The sequence below is a fragment of the Acartia tonsa genome, chromosome 11 (genome assembly GCF_053477335.1).
Source record: "Acartia tonsa isolate MP-2025a chromosome 11, ASM5347733v1, whole genome shotgun sequence".
Taxonomy (NCBI): domain Eukaryota; kingdom Metazoa; phylum Arthropoda; class Copepoda; order Calanoida; family Acartiidae; genus Acartia; species Acartia tonsa.
Window position 1 is genome coordinate 35,447,539 of NC_137270.1, and position 24,497 is coordinate 35,472,035.

Consider the following 24,497-nt stretch of genomic DNA (forward strand, 5'->3'; position numbering starts at 1 on the left):
TTCATAACTTATGTGCAAAATTTCAATTCATTTTAGAAGATATAAATTAGATGACGCGGGTCATAACTGAAGACGTTAGAAATAGTTCCTACTGCAGCTATGTCAGATGCGCGACATTTAATAGTTAGAGTAGGGGGCTTGGCGCTTAACAGGCGCAACTTATTACCATGCTTAGTTGGTTGTCTGTTGGATATTATCTAACCTAATACCCTGGGTGTTTGGCCAGAAAAAAAGAGTTATTGACTCCTCATAGTTATCCTTGGTTGTTGGACGTGACGTAAAAGTGGCATTGACAGTAGCCTCGCCAGTATGGGGTAATTGATAGGTAGATATTAACAAAATCGTTCACAAACACACAGCAGTAAGAATAGTACGTCATATTTTATAGTGTGTGTGTGTGTGTGTTTCTTAGTGTTTGGACCTAAGTAGCCATACTCGGCGAGGTTGAGGTAATAAAGAGTAGCTCCCTTGAGACAGCGGGTCAAGGCATAATGCACTTGGACGTGGAGATTGATAGCCCCAGTGGCTATACAAAAGTGTCTCGTCCTTCTCCATGACTACTTAGGTCATATTGTATAGAACAAGGAGGTTAAAAAAATGAAATACTAAATAATGTAAAGATCCAATAAGATATATTACAACTTATCCCTCACAAAATGTGATACCGAAACTTAAAAGGTTAATATTGCAAGATAAGGGCTTTTGAAATATGATCAATGATAAAAAAAGGGAGAAGTAGGTTGCGCTAAAAATCAGTAAAGGTTGTGAGTAACGTTAAACGATAAAAATTTATGTTAACTTAATTTTGTTTTGTTTTGTTTATAGCTCTTTTCTATAAGAAATACACATATTTAGTGAATATTATCGTTATACTACTATTTTTAAGCCTTAATACTCACACTTTTACGGATTTTTAGCGCAACCTACTCCTCCATTTATATACATAAAAATATTGACAAGGTTTTTAAAAATGTAATAAATTTATAATGTTAAAATACCAATAGGTCTCGTTTTTATTCTATGAAAAATCTTTATTACATATTTTTTTCTTCTACAGGTTCTACGGTTATTGTATTTTTAAACGCCTTTTGCTCCCTTAATATAAAATTTATCTTAGTAAAAAACTAAAAAGTAATTAGCTTATGATTGAAAATTTATAGAATAGTTATAAAAAATACTTAAAACTAACAAAAAAATTATTTAGGTCAGTGAAAGATAAATTATTACCATCTGAACAGTATTTTTTGCCAGTATGGCTTTGAAACCGATACTATCCAGTGGTTTAGAACCGGTTCACAGCCATACTGAAAAATCAATTATATGTTCGAGTTATAGACAATTTTCCACAATTATTAAAATACAATAACAAAATTGATACCAGTTCTGTTAGCCCAGGCCCTTCGAGGTTAACAAAACTGGTTTAATCTTTAATTTCTTATTGATAGCTTTATGTAAGAATAAAAAGCTTTTTAAATTAGTGAATATTAGTGTTACCCAATTCCATAGTCTGTCCATTACCTTTTATGTGGTTTTAGGAGCGACGCTTCTTTGTAAATATTTTGCAAAGATAGACTTTACCCCAACATTTCCCTATATAATAAAATTTTTGTTTGGTTTATATCAAACCTTTTTTGGGACCACCGAATTTTTTTTTTCTACTCAAAAAAATCTTTAGTGGTTCATTTTTCAATTCATTTTATTTCTAAATGGTTTTGCTGTCTTTTAAGTGTGTGATTTAATGCATATATTTTAATTTTCAAAATGATTTGAAAGTTGCACTTTTTGTTTTCCATATTCAAAAAGCTGTGCTTATTTTTAAAGTAAATATCCTTATTTTTAGGTGTTTGATTTCTTGTAGGTGTGTGTGAGTGTGGTTTTCTCAGGGTGGGAAGGGACATCGGACTGTAAATTATACTTGTGCATAATTTTATAGACAGATGCTTTCATCTGTTAGCTTAACTATTTTGGGTAGACACCATGTAAACTGTCCCAATTTTGTATAACTTTTGCGGAACATGTTCCAGTTACATCATATTTTTCTTTCCCGAAAAAGAGAAGGGGGGAAGAAAATCTCTTCAAAAGAGATGGGGAAAACCCCCTTTTTTCCCATCTCTTTTTTCTCCCCCCCTTCCCTTTTTTTTCTTTCCCTCTTCCCTTTTTCGGGAAAGAAAAATATGACGTAACTGGAACATGTTCCGCAAAAGTTATACAAAATTGGGACAGTTTCCATGGTGTCTTTTGGGTACCCTAATCAAATCTTGATAGTTTGGTACAAGCTATTAATGTACAAACTTTTTCACCAATAATTTTGATTTATAGAAAGGGTAAATCTGTTATTCATAATTCAGGAAAACACCAATTTGATACTGTTTTATCCTTAAAATCCTTGGGAGTTCTAGAAATATGCATCTGTGAGTGTCTGTGGTATTCTGTGCCATCATCTACACCCAAATATCAACAGTACAAAGGGGGGGGGCATTTTTTGTGTGTATTTTTCGTAAAGTTGTGTTAGTCAAACTGTCTTAATAAAGAAGAGTTTGACTTAACATCTATTTGAATAGTATATGATTATGGCTAATATATTGTAAATGCCGTTTTAATAGTTATTAGCTGCCCCCCTCCATTCCCCCCCAGTAAATAAAATAACAAAAAACTGGTTTTGTGTGGTAATTATCGCACATTTTGTCTGCATATGCACGTTTGGTGTGGTCGCAGCTAGAATTAAAGGATTTTACAACATGTATCTGGGACAATATAATCTAGTAAAGCTACTCTATGCTTCGATCTATCTGTCTACCTGTATGTCTGTCCGTCTGGAAGAGGAAAAACATTAATCATTTAGATAAAGTTTCCCTGTTTGAAAGAGCATTAAGTATACAACTTACTTGATCAAACAGTAAGTTGATCATACTACAAAGACAATTATATTTTGATATGTAAATTTATATCTTTATTTTAAACACCCTTTACATCCATCCAATATTTTATTATAAGATAATTTACAAGAAAAAACATTATATATTGATGAGATTGATTTTTTTATGATTTTCTATTCAATAACTTTAATATCAATTAAGTGTCATTTTTGGAAAGGTATTGTTGACTCATAACAAAGAAACAGTCACAAAAAAGGACTTAGTAGTTAAAGGGACCAGCAGTTGAATAAGTGCCCCAAAAAGGCCTTTAACAGTCTTAGAGATTTGAACTAAAAAGGGAATAGTAGTTTCGCTAAATTCTGTAATTAAGATTCCAAACAAATGCGCTTATTAGGTTCAACTGTTTTCAAATATGCATTGGTTAACATTAAGAACAGTTAGACTTAGTAAGCGCATTTGACTGGAAGCTTGCCCACTATTTTATATTGCAAAATCTTCTACTCCCTGTGTAATTTTTTCAAAAAAAGTAAAAGCAAATATGTAAGTATAAAAAACCAAGTTGTCCTGAAAAAAAGTAAAAATGTTTATTTGAGTGTAAAGCAAGTATTATTTTGTTAACAGATTTCTCTTGGGGATATAAACCCTGGGCTTTTAGTTTACTTTTTTTCTTCCTGATATTTTAACATTCAATACTATATTAGTGACACAAGTTTTGCCAAAATTCAATAATCTTATATTTTTAAGTATGTAGAATATGAGTATATCTTAAAAAAAACTTTGATTTCCTTGGTATGTCTTTCGATATCTATTATTTTTAGACAAATCACTACATGGAATCATTTTTCACGTATTTTCAATAAAGTTGTTTTTTTTTAGTCAAATACTCTTATTAAGAACAATTTGACTTAATTAGAGCATTTCACTTAAAGGTTACATCCAACTTAATATCAAAAACGCGAAAAAAATCCATTCAAGTTCCCAGTACAAAACTTAAATTGAATCGAATCAACACCCGATAGGTTTATACCATAATAAGCAAATGAGACTTTTTTGGGGACTTTTTGGATAATAATGTGGCTAAATGTCACAAGAATCCCCTTTGAAAATATGAAATCAATGAATACAAAAAAATTTCATTTCAAATATCTAAAAACAAGGATGACAACATCCATAAAAGCGAAGCACTGAAACGGTAGGACAAACGGACATTAACACCTGTATAGTGTCTGAACTGAATAATCAGAATATAAAAGTATAAAGGTCGACGCAAAATTGTATGTAATTTTGTTGAAAAACTGCTTGAAGCAGGATAATGTTTATGGACATACTTACATTTTTAGGACTTGATTATAGAGTTGCTTCGCTTATAATATTGTTCTTTGTTGTCACAGGAATAAATATACCAAAAATCAGATCAAACGGATAATTAGTTCACATAAAAATTTGCTTTTAAAAAAGTAGAAAAATCAACATGTTTAAAATGGACGTATGGACATTCTGGTAATGATTATAGAGTTGCTACGCTTTCTAAATCGTACCTAACTACTACAGGAATCATCATGCAAAGTTTGAAATCGATAGGACAATTCTAACATGCCTAAATTAACGAATAAAAGCTATCTATCTCGGACGGACGGACGGACGGACGGACGGACGGACGGACGTACGGACGGACGGACGGACCGACCCTAATTATAGAAAAGCTTCGCTTTTAAAAATTGTCAAATAGGTTGAGACATTTACAAATTTGTAGTAAATGTGTGTGTGTTGGTTTTGTGTATTGAACCTGGAACAAATACTCAATATGTCTCACTCTAGGGAGGGAGGGGACTTTGGTCTGTTTATTACACTAGTCCCCAAAGTTTTACAATGGCATTTTCTTATTCTTGGCTTTCCCACTTTGGAGACTTTTATAGAATTTAATTGGTTGGATTTTTAAGTTGAGTGTCCCAATTACTAATTTTAATCTACAGAAGGGATAATTTTGTGTATCGTCATTGAGGATTTACATCAATTTATCGGCCATTGTCTTATCCCTTTAGATCCATGGTCTCACTCTTTATTTGGTATATGTGTGTGTGTGTGTTTGTGTGTGTAAGTGTTTCTGTACACTTATTGGCAATGTACAAGTTGAATATATCTTCACACTACATATCCAGAATATTTGGTCATAGAAATAGACTTCTGACTAGACTTTTACAGTGTTCTTACAAATTGAAATACATATTTATTGTTATTTTATTACCAACTTACAAGTATTTAAACATGAAGTTTATTTTGAATTACAAATTGTTTCATGTGCAATACTCAGATTTATCAGAAGATGGTTGACCAAAATTTTAGTAATATGTTTATAAAAATTGCTACTGGTAGAAGAAATTTAATTATGTATTAATGATTCAAAAGTTCACGAAAAGGTACTGTACAAGTGTAAGGAAATGTTGGGTCTGTCCATCAGTTATGTCAAATATGATTTTGTATTCTTCTAATGTTAGATAGGTCAGTATGGAAATAACTCAAGTTTGAAAAAAAATTGGACTTCCCTGGACTTCAATCCAATTTTGGGAAAGAATGATTAAAGGGAATGGGAAAGAAGAGAGAGAGAGAGAGGTATGACATCAATTGAATAGGATAAAAAGGAAGGATGGTTAGATAGAGTTCATTCAAGTAAGAGAATCTATTGTAAAAAGGCAAAACAATTTTTGGGGGAATATTTTTATGAAATTTGAAAAAAGTATCAGTGATTATTAAAGAAGATACTTATTTGTCAAATTCCACAAAAAAATTAGGAGATTTTTTTCTCAAAAACATTTTTAAAGACATTTTATAGTGCTCTAAATGGTCTATTTTAGTTAAGTTAAAAAAAAACTACAAAGAAGCAGTCTTTTGGTAGATCAAAGATAATTTAGCCTGTTATAGATTGAAGAGAAGGGATTACTGAGCTTTTATTCTATAAAGGATGGTCTATATTTCTTTGTCCCAAAATGGTGCATGGAGATAGGGCCATGGATGAAATATTAATTCATCAACTTTTAAGAATTGATCAATCCTTATAAGTCTCTCTAAAAACCTCGAAAAAAGTTCACAAATAATTCACATATAAGATTAGCATTCACAAAATAATAATGAATGAAAAATATATAAACACCAATAAACAAGATAAATAATTGATTTGTTTACAACTTATGCAATATTAAATACTAGCGGCAGCACCCCTATCATCTAGGGGCTCTATATTCGAAGGGATATGGAAGGGCATAAAAATAGGCTTACCATACCAAGACTTATTTTTGAAAATAAAGTAGCCTAAAACCATCTAAGGACTTATAAGAAGCTGTACTGTAAAGGAAAACTATATAGGTTCAGTGGTTAGCGAGATCCTTCGCTACAGACAAAAAAAGTTAAATATACTTTGTATATTTATTTGTATTTCACAGGGTGGAAGGATATATTTTACTGGTTCAAATTTGATATAATCACGTTTATCCAGGAGCCAGGATTATGCAAATAATTCCCACTTGAAAATTCGGATATTTTAGTGGCTTAATGTTGGCGTAAAAACCATAGGGAAGTGGGTAATAAGGGAGAAAAACAGGAAAGCGGGTTGTGGGGAAATTTTCATTTAGAATCGTTTGTCAGAATATGTCAAACCTAATTTTAACTTTCATGTGGGGTAATTTTGTTAATCACAATCTTGTGCAATAATTTATTGCCATAGTCCTATCCCTTAAGATTTCTACAGTTCAGGGATAAGACAAAGGATAATAAATTAGTCTAATACAAAAACAACCCTTGTGTAAATTAAAATCATTAAAGTACCCAAAGTTTGTTAACCAAAGATTTAGAAAGCATGTTTCTCTTAAACTTTGGGTATTTGTGTATTTTTGTGTCCAATGTCCCCTCCCTCTCCCTCACATATATCTGATTCCTTCTCTGCAATTGAATGCACTCAAAATTGGTCAGCCAGGGATTCACAAATTTGGTAGGACTACAAAATTAAAATTTCTGAAACATAATTTGCTCTTATCTCTTTATAAAAATAACATGATGTCTAAGTGTGTGTTTGTGTCTGTCTGTACCGAAGGATATTGCTAACTGCTGAACCTATGTGGTTCTCTTTTACAATGTAGCCCCTAGGAAAAAATGACCAACAAAAATTATTTATTATGTTTTCTTTGTAAGCTAAGACTTAAAATGGGGACTTTCTCTACCTTCTTAAGTGCCTCTAGACGCCTCTAGGGGCGTATCTGCTAGTATTACTTCATAAATGTTTTTATAATGTACAACAAAAAAATTTTAAAACCAAATCTCAATAACTAAAGTTTCATTGTGATATCTAAAGATTAATCCAATAGTCAAAAGTAAACGATGCCTGAACCATAAAAACTACTAAAATTTTTAGGGCTTTAACCTTTAAGTTATACCAAGGTTTTATTATTCATAATCCCCTTATCCTAGGCACAGCCCCTATAGTACAGGGGCGAAGCCGGAAGTTCAATATAAATGAGTCAAAAGAAATTTGCGTGATTGAAGTACCAACTCTATAAATCTTGAGTAAAATTTGCAAAATTTGGGCTTACACACTATGGATTTATTATTACTTGGATATTACACCAGATTAGCAAGTACCCTAACAGTGTGAAACTTATAGTTGGCTAAAATAACGATTCCCATCATCCACCCCCTTTACCCCATCCCCTTTCCTCCTACGGGATGAACGTAATGATCAATAAGTGATGTCTATGTTAGCAACCTAAGTTGGCGACAATTTTTACCCTGTCATAATATCCACGTATATTCTACATCCATTGCTTATACAGATCTAAATGTTGGTGAGCCCACTTGAGTGGAAGAATCCTTAAATGCCCGGGACAGACTAAATCAAAGTTTCTTTTCAAGTATGGAATACATAAGCATGGGCTTTGCTCATACATTCTTATTTTCTCAATATATACTGCACACCATTGCTTCAAAGGAATGAATATATGTAATATTTTTTGGCATACTTTTTAAATAGTAATGATATCTCAATTTTTAATTAATCAATCATTAACTTTGTTTAGTTTATTTTAGTCAGCAAAATCTTCACTATAATTAGCCTTCTATCTTAAATAGCAGAATAGAAAAACACACACACACACATAAATACATTTACCCTGTACAAATTGATGTTTTTTAGAACATCACAGATAGACTGCGGACCTAATGAGTTATAAATTAAAATCTCATTGATGAAATTTTCACAAAATAATCAAACATGTATCTTAGATAGCAGCTGAGAAAATATCTTGGCTACTAAACATAAATATCTTTCAGGTCACAAAGGATGGGGCTGCAATGATGCTGAGGATGCTATCCCTGATTTCAAGCTCCTAGTGACCACCCTGCTGTTGACCCTCACAAATATGGCAACCCTGCCAGCTGTAGTACTGGCACTCTTCAGGTAAAATAAAATTTGAAAACTTTCTTTTAGATTTTACAAATATGTAACATTGTAAAATCTTTGTAAAGTGATAGTATACAAAGTAGTTGGTTTTTGTTGGTCCGTTAGGATCTCACTAACTGATGAACCAATTGAGTTCTTGATTTTAGAGAAGTTTTACATGATTTTATTTCTAGATATGAGCCTTGGGATGGTTTTAAGCTATTTTTCTGTATACATTAATTACTGATTAATACTGCCAAGGTTGCTTCCATCACTGTATGCATTAGTAGTAGGTTCTATGAGTGTGTGTCAAAAAAAGTTTTTGTGTAGTTGAATATTCTAGTTGAAGAAAGAAATAGAGAAACTACTAGAACTAGTTTTCTCTGTATTCAGAAATAGGGAAAATTATTCCTTTAATAAAAATGTAGAACTCAACATACACATGAAATTTTAACTGTCTAAATTGGACTTTTTTTACGATTAAGAATCTTAAGGCTAAACATTTAGTACTTTTAGATAAAGTAGTAAGTTAAGTTTGTTTTTGCGTCAAGATATCGCTAGTAACTGAAATTATTAAGTTCTCGATGTGAGGAAAGCTTAAAATAGGTTCGTGGGTGGTTTTAAGCTATTATACTGCCTTATCGTTTCTCTAGATGTTAAGGTCGCATCCAATAGTAGCCTTAAAATGCAATAAATAGAAGTGCCTTATTATTCAGTATGGCCCAGAACCGGTTTTAATCCAACAGAAATAAATAATCTTTATCCCAATCTGTGTGAAGTAAATATTTGAAGTTACTTAGAATTACTTTCTGTTCCCACTTGATTATTCATACATTCTCACTTACAAAAAAACTCCAAGAAAAAAAACATTAAAATTTTATCCGGTAATGCTTCGAATCTGTTTTAATTCCGCTTTATAAAGACTAGATATGAGCCATACTGAAAAACCGTGTATTGGATCGTTTTATAGATAAATTCAAACTAAAAATATAAAGAAACTCTTAAAATTAAAACTTCGTTTTAGCTTAGGCTTTCAGCAAACAAAGCCGAAATAAACTCCGAAGGGGTTGAAAGGGATAATTCGTTATTTTAGCCCGTTGCGTGTTTCACTCTATTATAAAACATGAAAATCTGGTGTAAGATCCAAGTAATAATATATCCAATATTTATGTTTTTTTCAGGGGACATTATTCTGAATCCTTTGTCTACTTTACCAACCTGATATCCAGTTCTCTGTTCCATGCCTGCAACCAGGACGTTTATTCAGGTATATTTTACTATTATCTAAGGATTTACAGGGAGGGAGGGGACAATAGGCTATTTATTACACAGGTACCCAAAGTTTTAAAATAGCGTTTTCTTATTCGTTGGCTATAACTATGGTGACTTTCATCGAATTTTGATTGGTTGGTTCATAAACTTGAGTTTTCTATCAATTTTGATCAACAGAAGGGATAATTTTGTTTATCAATATTGGGGATGTGCATAAATTTATCAGCAATTGTCTTATCCTTTAGATCACTTTTGAGAGCGGCTTTAACTAATACTTCCAATAATATGCACAGATAGATATTTGTTTTATCTGCGCGGGTGCGACTGCCATGCCATACAAATTGTATGCTAATATTATTGTAAAATTGGATAAATTGCAGGCACAACAGTTTTTAAAATAATTTTTAAATGATTTGATTTTTTGAACAATAAAAACATGTTAATAAATGTAAACTGTTTTAGTTTGTATTCTGAACTTCTCTGTCCTACAATTCTGTGATATTGCGACAGGTATTAAAAAAATATTTTTTTAATAAAATAATTTTTTTATTTTGCATTTTAAAATATCAATATATACTATGTTCTAATTTTTCATCTTAAAATGCTAAATTCTCAAATGGTTTAAAATCATTTCAACGAATAAAAAGTCCCATTCCTTAATTTGATCATTAGTAACACAGTGAAGGAACAAGCAGACCATATAATTGGTTAGAAAATGTGTACATTGTACATTTTGTCATGAAAAGAGCAGTTTTTTATTTATATATCAAATTTAATTTCTTAGGATACAGCTTAGCTTGAAGAAATTTTATGACCAAAAAATTTGTTCTAAAAATCAATAATAATTAATTTTCAGCATAATGGATTATTATTACTAATTAACCATCTAGTGTAATACATCTATTTGATTTAGGCGTGTTGACATGTTGGGTGACTCTATTGGCGATTGCAGCTCTGCCAAATACAATTCGAGCTCTATTCCATATGGTTGGCGCTTTAGGTAATACTTGTAGAACAGCTGTGCTTATAAAAAAGGTTGTTTTTATATAATTGCATAGGCTAGTGGATGTGCCCTTTTTTCCCCTTACTCTTAAGAGGTACTTTCTCCCATCATTTATTAAACATTCACTTGACCTGTGAGAAGCTTCATTGAAAAGAAGATCACTGTAGGTCAATCGGTTAGCGAAATCTTTCCGTAAAAGCATAAAGACTCACAGACAGAAACACATCCTATTACTTTAACCCAAAGATGATTAAGATAAAAGCTATAATTCAGAATTATCACTTCATAGGATAAATAGAAGCTTCTTATATAAAAGATCAGAAAAATTTTGATTCGATAGGGCATTTCCACCATACATATGTCTGACCTACTAAACGTAAGAACATGGTATCACAGTGTAAATATTTATCGCCTAGTTCCGGCCTTATTTTCCCACGGATCGGATAAGTACTCTTAAAAAACTTCAACATATTTAGTTTTTTAGTTAGGAAATCTACCACAAATCTTGAAATAATTACGTTAATAAAAACAATCCAGTTCAACGTATTGTTTTACCCAAAGCTAGTTTCCCAATCCTTTTTCTAGAGAGGATTTCTCCTGGGAAGGTAGTGGTACCCTCTCCCAAAATAAATATTAAACTTCCCAGGACCCACGAGAAGATTCAATGTAAAGGATAACTATATCAGCGGTTACCGAGATCCTTCGGTACAAACAAACAGATGGTTATGTATGGTTATAAATCCAAGTCCATGTCTGTGACTGCACGAGAGAGATTTATTATTTTCACCTGGAAATATTTGGAAGTTTCCGCAAACAAAATTTTGGGCAATAAATGCATATGCTTGTTTTAGTTTTAGTTAGGATAATTAAAGAATATGAAGGCCCCGCAGATATATTAATCGCTTGAGAAAGTGACTCGAAAGGTTATACTACGTTCAATTTGAATGAGAATTCATCTCTAATTAGGTATTAACTAGGTAAATAATAAAAGAAACATTATTTAAATGAATAAGAAAAAGTAGGATTAGGGGGTTATGAGTACTCCAAAAGCCATAAAAGAGAAATTACCAAATCATTTTCTAGATAAAGTTTTGATTTATACTACAATGTGTGTTTGTAAGATTCTATTACAAATAAATAGTTTCTTCCAAACAAAACTGGAAGAAAAAACTTGATAAATTAATAGCCTAAACAAGGATGACATCATTTTGAAAGCAAAACTGATATAAAAAACTTTAACTAAAATTGCAGAAAATGTTAATTATATATTTTTCGTAGTGAAGCTACTCTATAATTCACTTTGTCTGTTCGTAACGTTATGAACGATTGGTCCGTCGGTCTGTCGGTTATGCTACAAAAAACATACACAAGGTTTTTGATTTTGTATTACTTAAAATTCTGTTAAGATTATTGGCTTTTAAACTCAATTTGTCCGTTTGTCCATTTGTTATTTTTTTTGAGCTTTTTGATATTTTCATGTAACTTAGTTTGTCATATTTCGATTTTTGTTTATGTTTTAAGATTCAATTAATTTTTCTGGCAATATTTGACCTTAAAGCATTGAAAAGAGAAAAGTATAATTAGAAAAGTTTTTCTTTATTTAGAAAAAGGACAGAATAGAATAACCCTATAAAACTTTTGTTCTATCTATATATGGTAATATTAATCTGTAGAAGCAATGTCATTATAAGAAAAGCGTTACATGGTACAACCTTAACTAAAAGCAAAAATAATTATCTTATATAAAAAGTAGTAAGGTTTTTTGTTAAGTTTTTCCATTAAGGTTCTGCTAACCACTGAACCATTTGCATTCTCTATTTTAGGAAGGCCTAGCATAGCTCCCGTAGAGTTTTAGCCTATTTTATTTCCAAGTCAAAGCCTTGGAATGTTTTTAGGTTATTTTTGAAATAAGTACAGTACAGTAATGTAGTAAAACTTTATAACGACGTGTCCATAGTATGTAAGTAATGCAGTCGACACTAGCATCTCTGGCCCTAGCATCAAGGGGGTTTGCATTCAAAAGTTTACTAAAAAGGCAGACTAATAGCTTAAAACCATAATAGATCAAATCTAAAATTAAAAAAGTCTAAAACCATTCCTGGAACTTTCTGATACTTACCTAAATGGTATAACTAAATCTGTTTAGTAGTTTTTGAGATCTTAAGCTTTATATAAAAAGTCTCATAAATTGTATGTCAACAAAAATCTCCTAGTTTTCACATTGTATTTTGTATAACTTTTACCTTCTTGTGATAGAGTTCATCTTTTATTTCTATTTTGGTGGATTTATACAGGGATCCAAAGGGATAAGACAATGTCAGATTAATTTATGCACATCCCCAATGATGATACACAAAATTATCACTTTTGTACAATACAATTAGTTGTTGAAACGTTTGGACAATTAATGAACCAAACAATCAAAATTCAAAAGTCCCCGAAGTTGTTAAGCCAACGAATAAGAAAACGTTATCATAAAACTTTGGGGACTAGTGTAATAAATACCCCAATGTCCCCTCCCTCCCTGGATTTTATCTGAATATAGAAATACTAAAAGTTGCATCTATGTTTTTGCATAAAAGGGAGGGAATATTGGTGTGTAAGTAATACTGGTACCCAAAGTTTTATAAACTTATCCTTTTATTCGTTGACAAAGTTTTAGGTACCTGTATACCTGTATTATATTTTGTCCAAGCCATAAACTATATCAAAACCAACTAAAAAGCAATTAGGAGTTTCTGTGACATCGGTTTTCGTTATATAAAAAAATCTGAGGTACCCTCCCCCAAAATAGTTTCACACCTTCCCAGGACCTATGAGAAGCTACCCTGTAAAAGAGAACCATATTAGTTTTGAACATTCAGACATACATCCTGTTATTTTATTATAAGGATTAGCTTTTTTGCTGTTTTTGCATTTTTGCAAGAATGGCTCTGAAGATTATGGTTGTAAAAAATGGTGCATGTTAAGTTTATGCGGAAAGGAAATGATCCCAGAGATTTGATACCAAAGATAATCCTTATGAGGCTCAGGGATACAGAGATTTGATACCAAAGATAATACTTATGAGGCTCAGGGATACAGAGATTTGATACCAAAGATAATACTTATGAGGCTCAGGGATACAGAGATTTGATACCAAAGATAATACTTATGAGGCCCAGGGATACAGAGATTTGATACCAAAGATAATCCTTATGAGGCTTATGCTATCTTATTTCTAGATAATTAGGATGGTTTAAAGTTATTATCCCCTCCCCTCTCTCCGATTTGGAATAAAAAGATAAGAATTTATAGGCGAAGCCACTAATAATTTGCAGAATATGATTTTCCAAGTAAGGACGTGTGGTACAAAATGTAAGTTTAAGGACTATTTTTTTCTTATAGAATTTAGGGGCACAGCCACCATTTTTTCTTGTGTTCATTTATTAGAATTGAAGAAATTTACCTAATGATGGTTCAAGTATTCCGAACACACAAACACACACACACACACTCACACACACATAAAACTTTACAGATTAAGTTAGGCTTACGAAGAAGGTTGATATTGTTCTGGTATCTTTACGGCTAAACGGTTAACCTCCAAATCTTAGTTGCTTAAATCAATAAATTTTGCACAAGCCTACATACAATTTATCTGGAGTTATTAAGATGCAATAATCCACAAGGATTGCATTGCTAGATAAAAACGCGCAAAAACTCACTTTTTTTATGTCAAAGCATTTGTTATGAAGCCAGTCCCATTTCTGTTTTGTTTGCCCCAAGGAGCCGAAAGAATAAAACAAAGATTGTTTTATGTTTTTTTTAAGGTTAAAATTTTTGTGAAAATTGTCTAATACATGATTATTCTGTACGAATCACAACCAGTTCTAATCCAGCGGATACTAATTGGCTTCAAAGCCATACTTGAAAAGACCATCCTATCCGACTTGATCCAACCTTTCTAAACTATGTGAAAGGAATTCAAATTAATCGGCCAAATATTTATAATCACTTTTTTCATTGAATTGATTCGAGATTCCGAGCTACTTGCATAGTTAATATGTACCAGTAGAACTATATAAGTTGCGCAGTTGTCTATCTGTGGAGAGTCAATGAATAAAATTTAGATTAACCAAGCTGATATAGTTAAAAAAGTCTGATTATTTCATGTTTAAAAAAAATGGCTGTCTGTCCATCCCTTAATTCAAATTAATCGGCCAAATATTTATAATCACTTTTTTCATTGAATTGATTCGAGATTCCGAGCTACTTGCATAGTTAATATGTACCAGTAGAACTATATAAGTTGCGCAGTTGTCTATCTGTGGAGAGTCAATGAATAAAATTTAGATTAACCAAGCTGATATAGTTAAAAAAGTCTGATTATTTCATGTTTCAAAAAAAAATGGCTGTCTGTCCATCCCTTAACTGCTTTTTTGCTGTTTTTTAGGGCTTCTTCTTTTATTTTCAAATAAAATATTCTTAAAATATTGATTAATAAGATTTTGAAACAAATTTTATGTATTACATTTTATATGTTAAGCATTATTGGTGAATGTATGTGTGTTTGGGTGTGTTGAATTTCCAATATTTCCCCCTCTCAGATTTTGCCTAATTTTGAATTGAGAATATTGATGTTTATTTATTACCACACGTCTTTTATTTTATAAAATCATCAATTTTAAATACTTTGATGCAAGTTAAGGTCTAAGCAATTTAAAAAAAAACCTTTAATTAATCTACAGTTTTAATCAGTGCATGAAGCGTACCAACTTTTTCTTCTTTACTAGTACGTAACTGCTAAAGATCTTTATTTACATTTTAAAAATTTATCTCCAATGACTTACAAGTTAGATTAGTGTGTTGAGCCAAAAAAGTTTTGACAAATTTTTTTTCTTCCAGTTTTTGAAAATACATCTTTGGAATATTGAAGTTTTGGTCTGATGTATAAATTGTTACTGCATACTTTGTCATGGTTATTACACAAAATCATTTGTTGCTCATCCATTTTAGATTATATATATTGGTATTCATCAAGAGTTCATTGATAATATAAGTTGAAAAGTAAAACTTAAACTTTTTACAACAACATAGGAAACCCATATAATACTTAGAAAGGGAGGAGACATTGGACTTTATATTATACTGGTACCCAAACATTGGTTGGCTAAAGAATTTTGGGAGATAAAACTATAACTTGATTAGGTTGAACAAATCAATTTTTCCCTGATAATAATTTTTGTTTTAATTTATCTAAAATCTAAAAAGTATTGGATGAATTATTTTTTTTATGGATTTTTCTTTCGGTCAAATTTTATGTAAATAATATCAATGGAAGAAACAGTTTCAGTAACTAATCATAAAATGAAGTAACATGACTTTATTTTTCAGGTATTGCTCTGGCTGTCCAGCAAAATGCCCAGTCATCCTTACTCCAGGTGCATAAGATAAATTAAGAATGACAACATCCATAAAAGCAAAGCTTATTGAATAAGACATTTGAAAAAAACAATGTTTTAGTTAAAAGGATAAGTCTATTATAACAAGCAAAAATTTACAGCCATAGATATTACGAATGGACTTTAATTTGAAACATCTTTGCTTTATTGCATTTTACACGCTAATGTAAAAATTACAGTATGATTTTTGCATAGAATAATAAATACTTAAATCATCGCATAAAATTAAGTATTGGTTTCTTGTAATATTTTACATATGAGAATAATTCAGCCAATATAATGATCACATGGCAAAAAATTTAATTGTATAGAAGAGAGCAATTTAAGCTTTGCCATGCGATCAAAAATTGACAGCATATTTGGAATGTCCATTCCAGCATGATCAATATTACGCAAAAACAATAGACAACTTTTATGTAATTATTTGTTTCTAGGTTGTTCCTTTCCTGATTGGGTCGGTTATTCTACTAATTTCCTGGATTTGGAAATGTACAACATACAGGTAAAAATCTATAATACAAAGTAGCTTGATGTCTGTCTGTCCTAGAGGCTAAGGGCGAAGCCGCTATTATAATATAAAGTAGAACGATGTCTGTCCGTCTGTTAAGATCTCGATAACTGCTAACCACTTTTTGAGTTACTAGTGGCTTGTTACTAGTTACTTGTGGTGCTGCACCCATAATTTATGGGCAGCACCAGAAATTTTTTTTTTGGGGTTGGGGATTTTCATTTTTGGATGGGGGTTGGGGTTGTCCCACCCCTCAAGAAAATAGCTTAAAACCACCACAGGACCAATAGGTATATACCCTGAAGAGTAGAATCCGATCGGTTCATTGGTTACCGAGATATTAAGGGACAGACGGACGGACGGACAGACAGACAGATAGACAGACAGACAGACAGACAGACATCGTTCTACTTTGTATTATAGATATACAGATACTTACTGGCACTGCGATGGTTTAAGCTATTTTCGACTCGTTATCAAGTCAAAACTGTATCATAACTAAAGACATAAAAAACTGATTATATGTCAAATGCGCGAAATAATAAAATATGCATCATATAACCTGTAAAAACAATGAGACAAAGTGTTGTGTGTCTTGCATTATAAACAGTTTAAGTTTTAATTTTAAATTGATTCCTTTTTTAGAAAATTTTATCCTGGCTGGAAATATCTCGGTCTGTACTGCATACCTGGAATCCTAGTGGGAACTGCTGGCCAGCTGTGCCTCCAGCTGGCTCCAGAACACACCCACCAGCAGTATCTGCACGCCAGCTGGCATATTGCCAAGGGTGTGGCAATTATGCTTCTCTTGCCAGAAAATCCTAATCTTGATGGTCAGTATCCGTTAGAAATGTTGGCAGTTTTTTAAGATAAATTTTTGTGATTATTCCCTATACCAAGGAAAAGGGACCAGAGGTGAAAACTTAAAAAACTGTTGCAACTCACAAAAATCAGTGAGGCTCGCTAAAAATTTAGAGGGGATAATATTGCCCCACTAAAACTTTAGTGAGGCAAACTGATTTTAGTGAGGCAAAATTTTTTTAAAGAATTCACCTGAGGATTCTGACAAACAATTCCAATTTCGCCACAACCCAAGTCCTTCTTTTACCCCCCGTTTTGACCACTTTCCTTAAGTTACAGCACAAAACAAGTTTTAAGCCAACATTACGCCACAAAATATCCTTATTTTCAGCAATTTCAAATGGAAATAATTTGCTTGATCAAGTATATAACTTACTTTTCCGATGGTCTATCGCTTATGCTACAGGGAACACTTTTTATATATTTATTTATATAAAGGTTTTGTGATTTATTTATCTTCCATACTTTATTTTTTATTTTTAGCACTTTGTTCTATTTAAGATTCTCGTTTAATACATAATAGTACAAGAATGTTTCATTAATTCAATTTCAAGGAAGCCTGCAAGAAATACACCGATCTAATTGCTGAAAGACATCCACTAACACTAAGTTTTAAATGAGTAGATGAAAACTTGAAAGTTTTAGAAATTTAATTGAAAGTCGCCCAGAAATAAAATTATATGCAAATTTTGGGTAGTTATCTTTAAATTTCTGTCATTAGCAATGGAAAACTTTCAAAATTTTCCTCTACCTAAAATGTCATTTAAAAATGCCAACAACTTTTTTTGTTATTGAAGCTGAAGGCTTCAAATTTAGGATAATTTGTCTAATTGTGGCAGTCTTTCAGCAGTTAGATTGGTTTATTTCTTGCAGGCTTCCTTAAAGTTAACTAAGAGAATAAAATTAAGATTGAATTAAATAAATACTAAAGAGACAAACTAAGATAAGGTTTCTTCTCCTGAATAAGAAACCAAATCGATGCTGTAACTTTTAATCAATTCATTAATCAGAAAATGAAAAAGTGGATAAATTTGCAGTCTTAAAAATTTGGCTTCTTTTTTTTCATTTTAGTTAATCTAATAGCGGACAATCTATTGCGCTTTTAATTTGCCTGTCTATCTAACAATTTATCTTTTTATCTATCTATTCATATACCTCTCCTTCTATATCCAACTATATCTTTACTATTCCCTATTTAGAACCTGACAAGCCAGAATCAAGTAGGAGCTCCGCCTCCTATACCAACTATATCTTTACTATTCCCTATTTAGAACCTGACAAGCCAGAATCAAGTAGGAGCTCTGCCTCCAATACCAACTATATCTTTACTATTCCCTATTTAGAACCTGACAAGCCAGAATCAAGTAGGAGCTCCGCCTCTCTCAACAATCACGCCAGACAGTTTCAGGTACAACCAGGGGAAATCAGGAATCTTAAGGGATAAGACAAAAGACAAATATTGGTGAAAAAGTTTAGACACTAAAGGTTTGTACAACCTAATCAAGATATAATAAAAGTCCCCAAAGTTTTTAAGTCAATTGAATGAATGACATGTCGCGTTTTGGTATCATTTTGATTTACATTTCATTGTCTCCCCCTTCTTAGGGTACAACTTTAAATTTTGTTATTGTTTAGTGACGGACTTTAGATATTGAAAAAAATACATTTTGCTCTAAAAAATTTAAAGAAAATATAGGAAAATCTTTTTGAATATCTTTCTTTAAATGAAACATGTTTAAGATTAAACTTATTGTCATTTTAAATCTTCGAATTTAGTAAAAGCAAGGATGACAACATCCATAAAAGCGAAGCTCTGAAACGGTTGGACAAACAGACATTAACACTTGTATAGTGTCAGAATATAATCAGAATATAAATGAATAAGAGACTAAGCCAAATTGTGAGTAAATTTGTTGAAAAACTTCTTGATGCAGGATACTGTTTATGGACATACTTACATTTTAGGACTTGATTATAGAGTTGCTTTGCTTATAATATTGTACTTTGCTGTATTAAAAATCAGAACAATCGGATAATTAGATCACATAAAAATTTGTTGTTGAAAAATTAAAAAATCAACATGTTTGGACGTACGGATATGTTGGTAATAATTATACAGTTGCTACGCTTTCTAAATCGTACATAACTACTACAGGAATCACCATGCAAAGTTTGAAATCGATAGGACAATTCTAACATGCCTAAATTAACAAAAAACTATCTGTCTCGTACGGTCGTATTGACCGACCCTAATTATAGAAAAGCTTAGTTGAACTAATGTAAAGTTTATTGAAAATGTAGTAAAATATTAAATCTTGAATTTGTATTACTGTTGTGTTGAACCTTACAGCTTATTAAATATTCATAGACCCTCAACTTTCCATCTTCAGTAGTATTTACAGGGCGAACCAGAAAATATCTTATAGACAATTACATCCATTATCCCATTATTAGTATTTACAGGGTGATTCAGAAAATATTTTAACATAAACAAAAAGTACTTTTAACAAAGAAATACCTTTGATTGGAAAATTTGACAATTTCCGAATAAAATATATTTGAAGAAAAAAAGAAACACAAACATAATATCATATTATCAATAAAGTATATAAGATATGTACAAACAAAAGAACGGCCAAACGACACTTATAGTAGATGCACTTTAGTCTTGGGATTCCGCAGAAAATATTTTGGGCTCACCCTGTAAATATGTATAACATGGACTATAAGAGGAAGATAGATTTGTGATTTATTATGAATATTAATAGACAAAGTTAAACCTTATTATTAACAATTTAAGGATTATCCTATTATATAAAGTAGTAAGTTTTTTTTTCTGTAGAGAAGGATCTCGCTACCGCTTAACTGATATGGTTCTCCTTTTCAGTGAGGGTTCTTATAGTTTCTGATATAGTTGTAGGCTATTTTATTTTTATATACATATAAGTCTGGGCCGCTTGTACGAACTATAAAGAAGCTTTACAGCTTAAACTAAAACTTTAGTTGAATTTAAAGCAACATAAATATTTAATTTAATTCTGAAACAACAGTAAAATGTGCCAAAAGACAAAATTAGTTTTTACTAGCGAAGCTACTCTACAGGTCTTTTATTCCAATAAAAAAAGCTAGTTTTCTCTTCAGTATGGCTTCCAAGCCGATTGATATCCGCTGGATGAGAACCGATTCTCGGCCATACTGAATAATCATGTATAGCATCATTTTAAAGACAATTTTTCACGAAAATTTAACTAAAAATCACAAAATTAAAAACCTTGAGGATAATAAAACTGGTTTTAATCTCATAATTTTTTATTTAAATATCCACTGAAAGATGTCTATAATACGATGGGATAAATGACTATTCTAAAAATAAATTAAATATAAAATTGTGCCTTATTGTAATAATGTATTCCAAATCCTTATGAAAAATATATGCAATATGCAAGCTTTATCATAAATAGATGCATTCAATAATACTCTAAAAAATTGTTCGAGTGCATGTCTATATTTATTACAGTTCATTTTTCAAACACAGAATGTAATAATAATTATTTATCGCATCGTATTAAATAGACAGCTTTCTGTGAATATTTAAATGAAAGATTATAAAAAAAACAGTTTTGTTAGCTATGATTTTTATTTTATTATTCGTAGATAGTTGTCTATGATTTGATGCTATACATGATTTTTCAGTATATGATGCATGCGAACCGATTCTAATCTAGCGGGTATTAATCGTTTTCAAAGCTATACTCGAAATATTTTTACAGTGTCATATGAATGTTTAGCATAATATTTATATTTGTAATAACCAGGGAGTCAGGGGACATAGGACTATAAATTAAAATGGTACCCAAAGTTTTATTAACACATTCATATATTCGTTGGCTTAGAAACTTTGGGGACTTTTATTAAAGCTTGACGTCATACTGGCCTACCATTGGTAAATCAAAATGTTCACTGGCCTGCAATTGGTAATTTAATCTGTGTATTTTCCGGTAATTGGTCACTTTTATTGCATGACGTCATTTTGTTGGCACTATAAACATTTTGTACACAGCTATGTTTGAGATATTCTTATGGAATTTCTTGTGAAGATTGCTCTGACCATTAGGCTTCTACTGGATAATCAATATCTGTCTTTTCTTGCATTTGGCTGTTCTTGATACTATAACTAACTTACCTTACTTACCTTTCCTCGTAAGAGCGGCATTCTCCTTCGATTTTTCATTGATCAATGATATTAGGTTAAGTAGCATCCAACAGATAACAAACCCTTCGATTGCACGACCTTTGTCTGAGAAGTCCTAACAGGAAATGAGTTGAGCATGTTCATGGGCCAAGGCATTCCCACGCTTCTAACTATTTATGTTGGGCCCCTGACATAGCTGCAGTAGGAACCATTTCCAACGTCTTTAGTTATGACCAGGTGTCGGGCCGAGATTCTCCGACTACGAACTGATGCGCTACGTGTTGAGCCACGGTCGTGGGTTACTTTTGTTATCTAGTCTTTAAACCTTTACTTTATTTTAGGGCGTTCCAGAGTCTAGTTTTAAACATTTAAGTGATAGTAATCAAAGTTCTGTAGATGATATGGCTACAGTTACAAGGTAAAATTATAAATTCCTACCCTAATAAAGAAGCAGCTTAAAGTGCCTAAGAAAAAATGAAGTCATGTAATACAAATGGCCAATAATAGGCCAGTATACATTTTGCCAATGGTAAAATGTATACTGGCCTATCGTTAGTCATTTGTATTGTGTTTTTTATTAGGCAATAAAAACTGCTTCCATTTCAAATTAATTTCAAATATCTTATATAATTGACTACTCAGTAAAAGAATAGAGGGGGCATGTACTATATATAACTCTGCCCACGGGCGAGGACTTGTTCCCGATTTCGTATTGGTTCTTGAAATCAGTTAATGTCGTCGGATATATAATCACAGCCAAGTCCATACAAAAGAGCAGAAAACAATCTGCTAGCAAACGAAAAGGGTCCCCACCACTTGGGCCAGGTAGTTGTCTTTATTATACATCTATACTTTCTTGTTTTTTGACTAATTTTATTTTCAGAATGAACACTGAAGAAAATGGATCTCAACACCAGTTGTAGAACTTTTAAAAATTTGTTTATTATTTCTATATTTTACATTTATTATTTTGTAAATATTTTACATATCTAATTTTATTCATTTAATTAGTCTTCGGCTAAATAGAGGCGATACTTTGACGCAAATCAATGTAATTTTTTTGAAAAGACGGATTGCAATATGAATAAAAGTCTTTGGTATATCGTATGTTTTATAACTTTAAAAATCAGTTGGATGTCTTTTGGGAGGATGCCGAGCCGAATTATATTTCCAATATGGCTTCGAAACCGATTAATATCCGCTGGATTAGAACTGGTTCTAAGCCATACTGAAAAATTATGTATAGCATCGTATTATATTTTATATATGTTTTCATTAGATTAAAACCAGCCTTTATATCCGCGTAAAGCTGTTTATAATACGATGCGATAAATAACTATTGTATTAGAAAGCACAGTTGTTATGTGTTTTTGTTAATTTAAAAAAAATCCACTACAAATAAAGTAAAAAGCAATAATTTTTCCACAGGGACCTTATTTACAATTAAAGTATTAAAAATAAATTCAGTTACATGAAAAATATTAAGTAAACCAGTTGTTTCAGTTTCAAAAAAAATGTTAAATTTGATATACTTGTTCTAAGGAAATTTTCCAAATATTTTGAAATGATTCACATTCCTTCAAAGAAGATAAAGCATAGAATCGAAAATCTCAAATATATCTTGGAAAATTGAAGAAAAGTTGCGCTTGCGCAATAAAAATCTTATAAACAACTTGAAAATCTGAAATAATACATTTTAAAAAGAAAATATATTGTGCTAATATTCATTAGTAATTTTTTATTAAATTCACGTTTAATTTCAATTCTGAACATGGTTTTGCACAATATATAAAGTTTTAATTCATTGTGAATGGCCGAATGCTAGTCGGTTTGGCTTACAGTAAATTATTAAAAAAGGTATTTATTTTAGTATATCTTGATAATTTTAGTAATGATGCGATTTTACTAAAAGCCATAATGACTTTTGAAACATTCAAAAGTTCCAATTTTGTTTCAGGCTAGCCAGGCAAAATCATCTACCTGGATTCTTTTCTGTACTTTATCTTCTTTGCATTCCTTATGTGCAAATAGATACATAAAGGCATTCTAAAATGACATTTTCTGAAAAATAATTTTTATTGTATGACGTCATTTTTGAATAATTAAGGCACTATAAACAGCTTCAATAAATACTTGATTCCATTTTATAATATTTTATTTCTATTTTTAAAAGCTAAGCAAACAACTGTTTTGATTTTATCAAAAATTTTTAAAAGATGATTAGATTATAGTTTTTCAAAAGCAACGCAAATCTTCTTTCTTTTCTACTTTAAGATGAGGATACCATTTCTGTTTACCTCTTAGCAAATAAAACTGAAATCCTGATAAAAACAACACCATGTATGAGATAAAAAAGTATTTTTAAAGCTATTATTTCTAGAAACTATAATTCATTTTTTGCCTGTTTAAGAGGAAAACAATGCAATAAAAAAATAAAATTGGTGTAAAATAAAATGCTTTGTTTTGAATAATATGTACGCCTTTAATACAAATATAAATAAATTATCTAGATTAAAAGGGTATTTTTTGAAAATTAAATGATAAAAATAAAAGTCAATATTTTAATAGAACCATCACTAAATGCCTACAAATAATTTGTATATTCTGAATTATTTCTAGTTATTTTTGTAATGTTTCTAATTATATGAAATTATGCTGTTAGCTGCCGTTTAGACATCTTTTAAGATGAATAAAAATATATTATCTGATTATCGAATCTATTGTTAGAATTAGTATTTAATTAAAGTTATACATGTTTATATGATATCAAATGTGCCAAAAATTGTATTATGATTACTAGAGGATTTTTTTCCTGTCTTTTTTTTTGAAATTCGAGTAGTTCTGTTGCAATTATTATGCCTTTTGGTAGAATCAGGAATTTTTGAAATTTTCAAAATATCTCATTCCTAGCCTGAG

The 24,497-nt window shown here is 31.1% G+C and overlaps 1 protein-coding gene across 1 annotated transcript in view; it reads left to right on the top strand.

Annotated features, from left to right (window-relative positions):
* The window catches only part of LOC145332084 (post-GPI attachment to proteins factor 6-like), a 97,478-nt gene extending 74,202 nt beyond the window's left edge, over positions 1 to 23,276 (top strand). The window contains exons 18-27 of the mRNA XM_080177016.1: positions 8,193 to 8,319; positions 9,483 to 9,568; positions 10,036 to 10,083; positions 10,487 to 10,573; positions 15,953 to 15,999; positions 16,455 to 16,522; positions 17,174 to 17,361; positions 18,733 to 18,797; positions 21,923 to 21,999; positions 22,465 to 23,276. Of these exons, the coding sequence (XP_080033142.1) occupies positions 8,193 to 8,319; positions 9,483 to 9,568; positions 10,036 to 10,083; positions 10,487 to 10,573; positions 15,953 to 15,999; positions 16,455 to 16,522; positions 17,174 to 17,361; positions 18,733 to 18,797; positions 21,923 to 21,999; positions 22,465 to 22,504 (833 nt within the window). The 3' untranslated portion in view covers positions 22,505 to 23,276. The remainder of the gene's footprint in view (positions 1 to 8,192; positions 8,320 to 9,482; positions 9,569 to 10,035; positions 10,084 to 10,486; positions 10,574 to 15,952; positions 16,000 to 16,454; positions 16,523 to 17,173; positions 17,362 to 18,732; positions 18,798 to 21,922; positions 22,000 to 22,464) is intronic.
* The last annotated feature ends 1,221 nt before the right edge of the window (positions 23,277 to 24,497 follow it).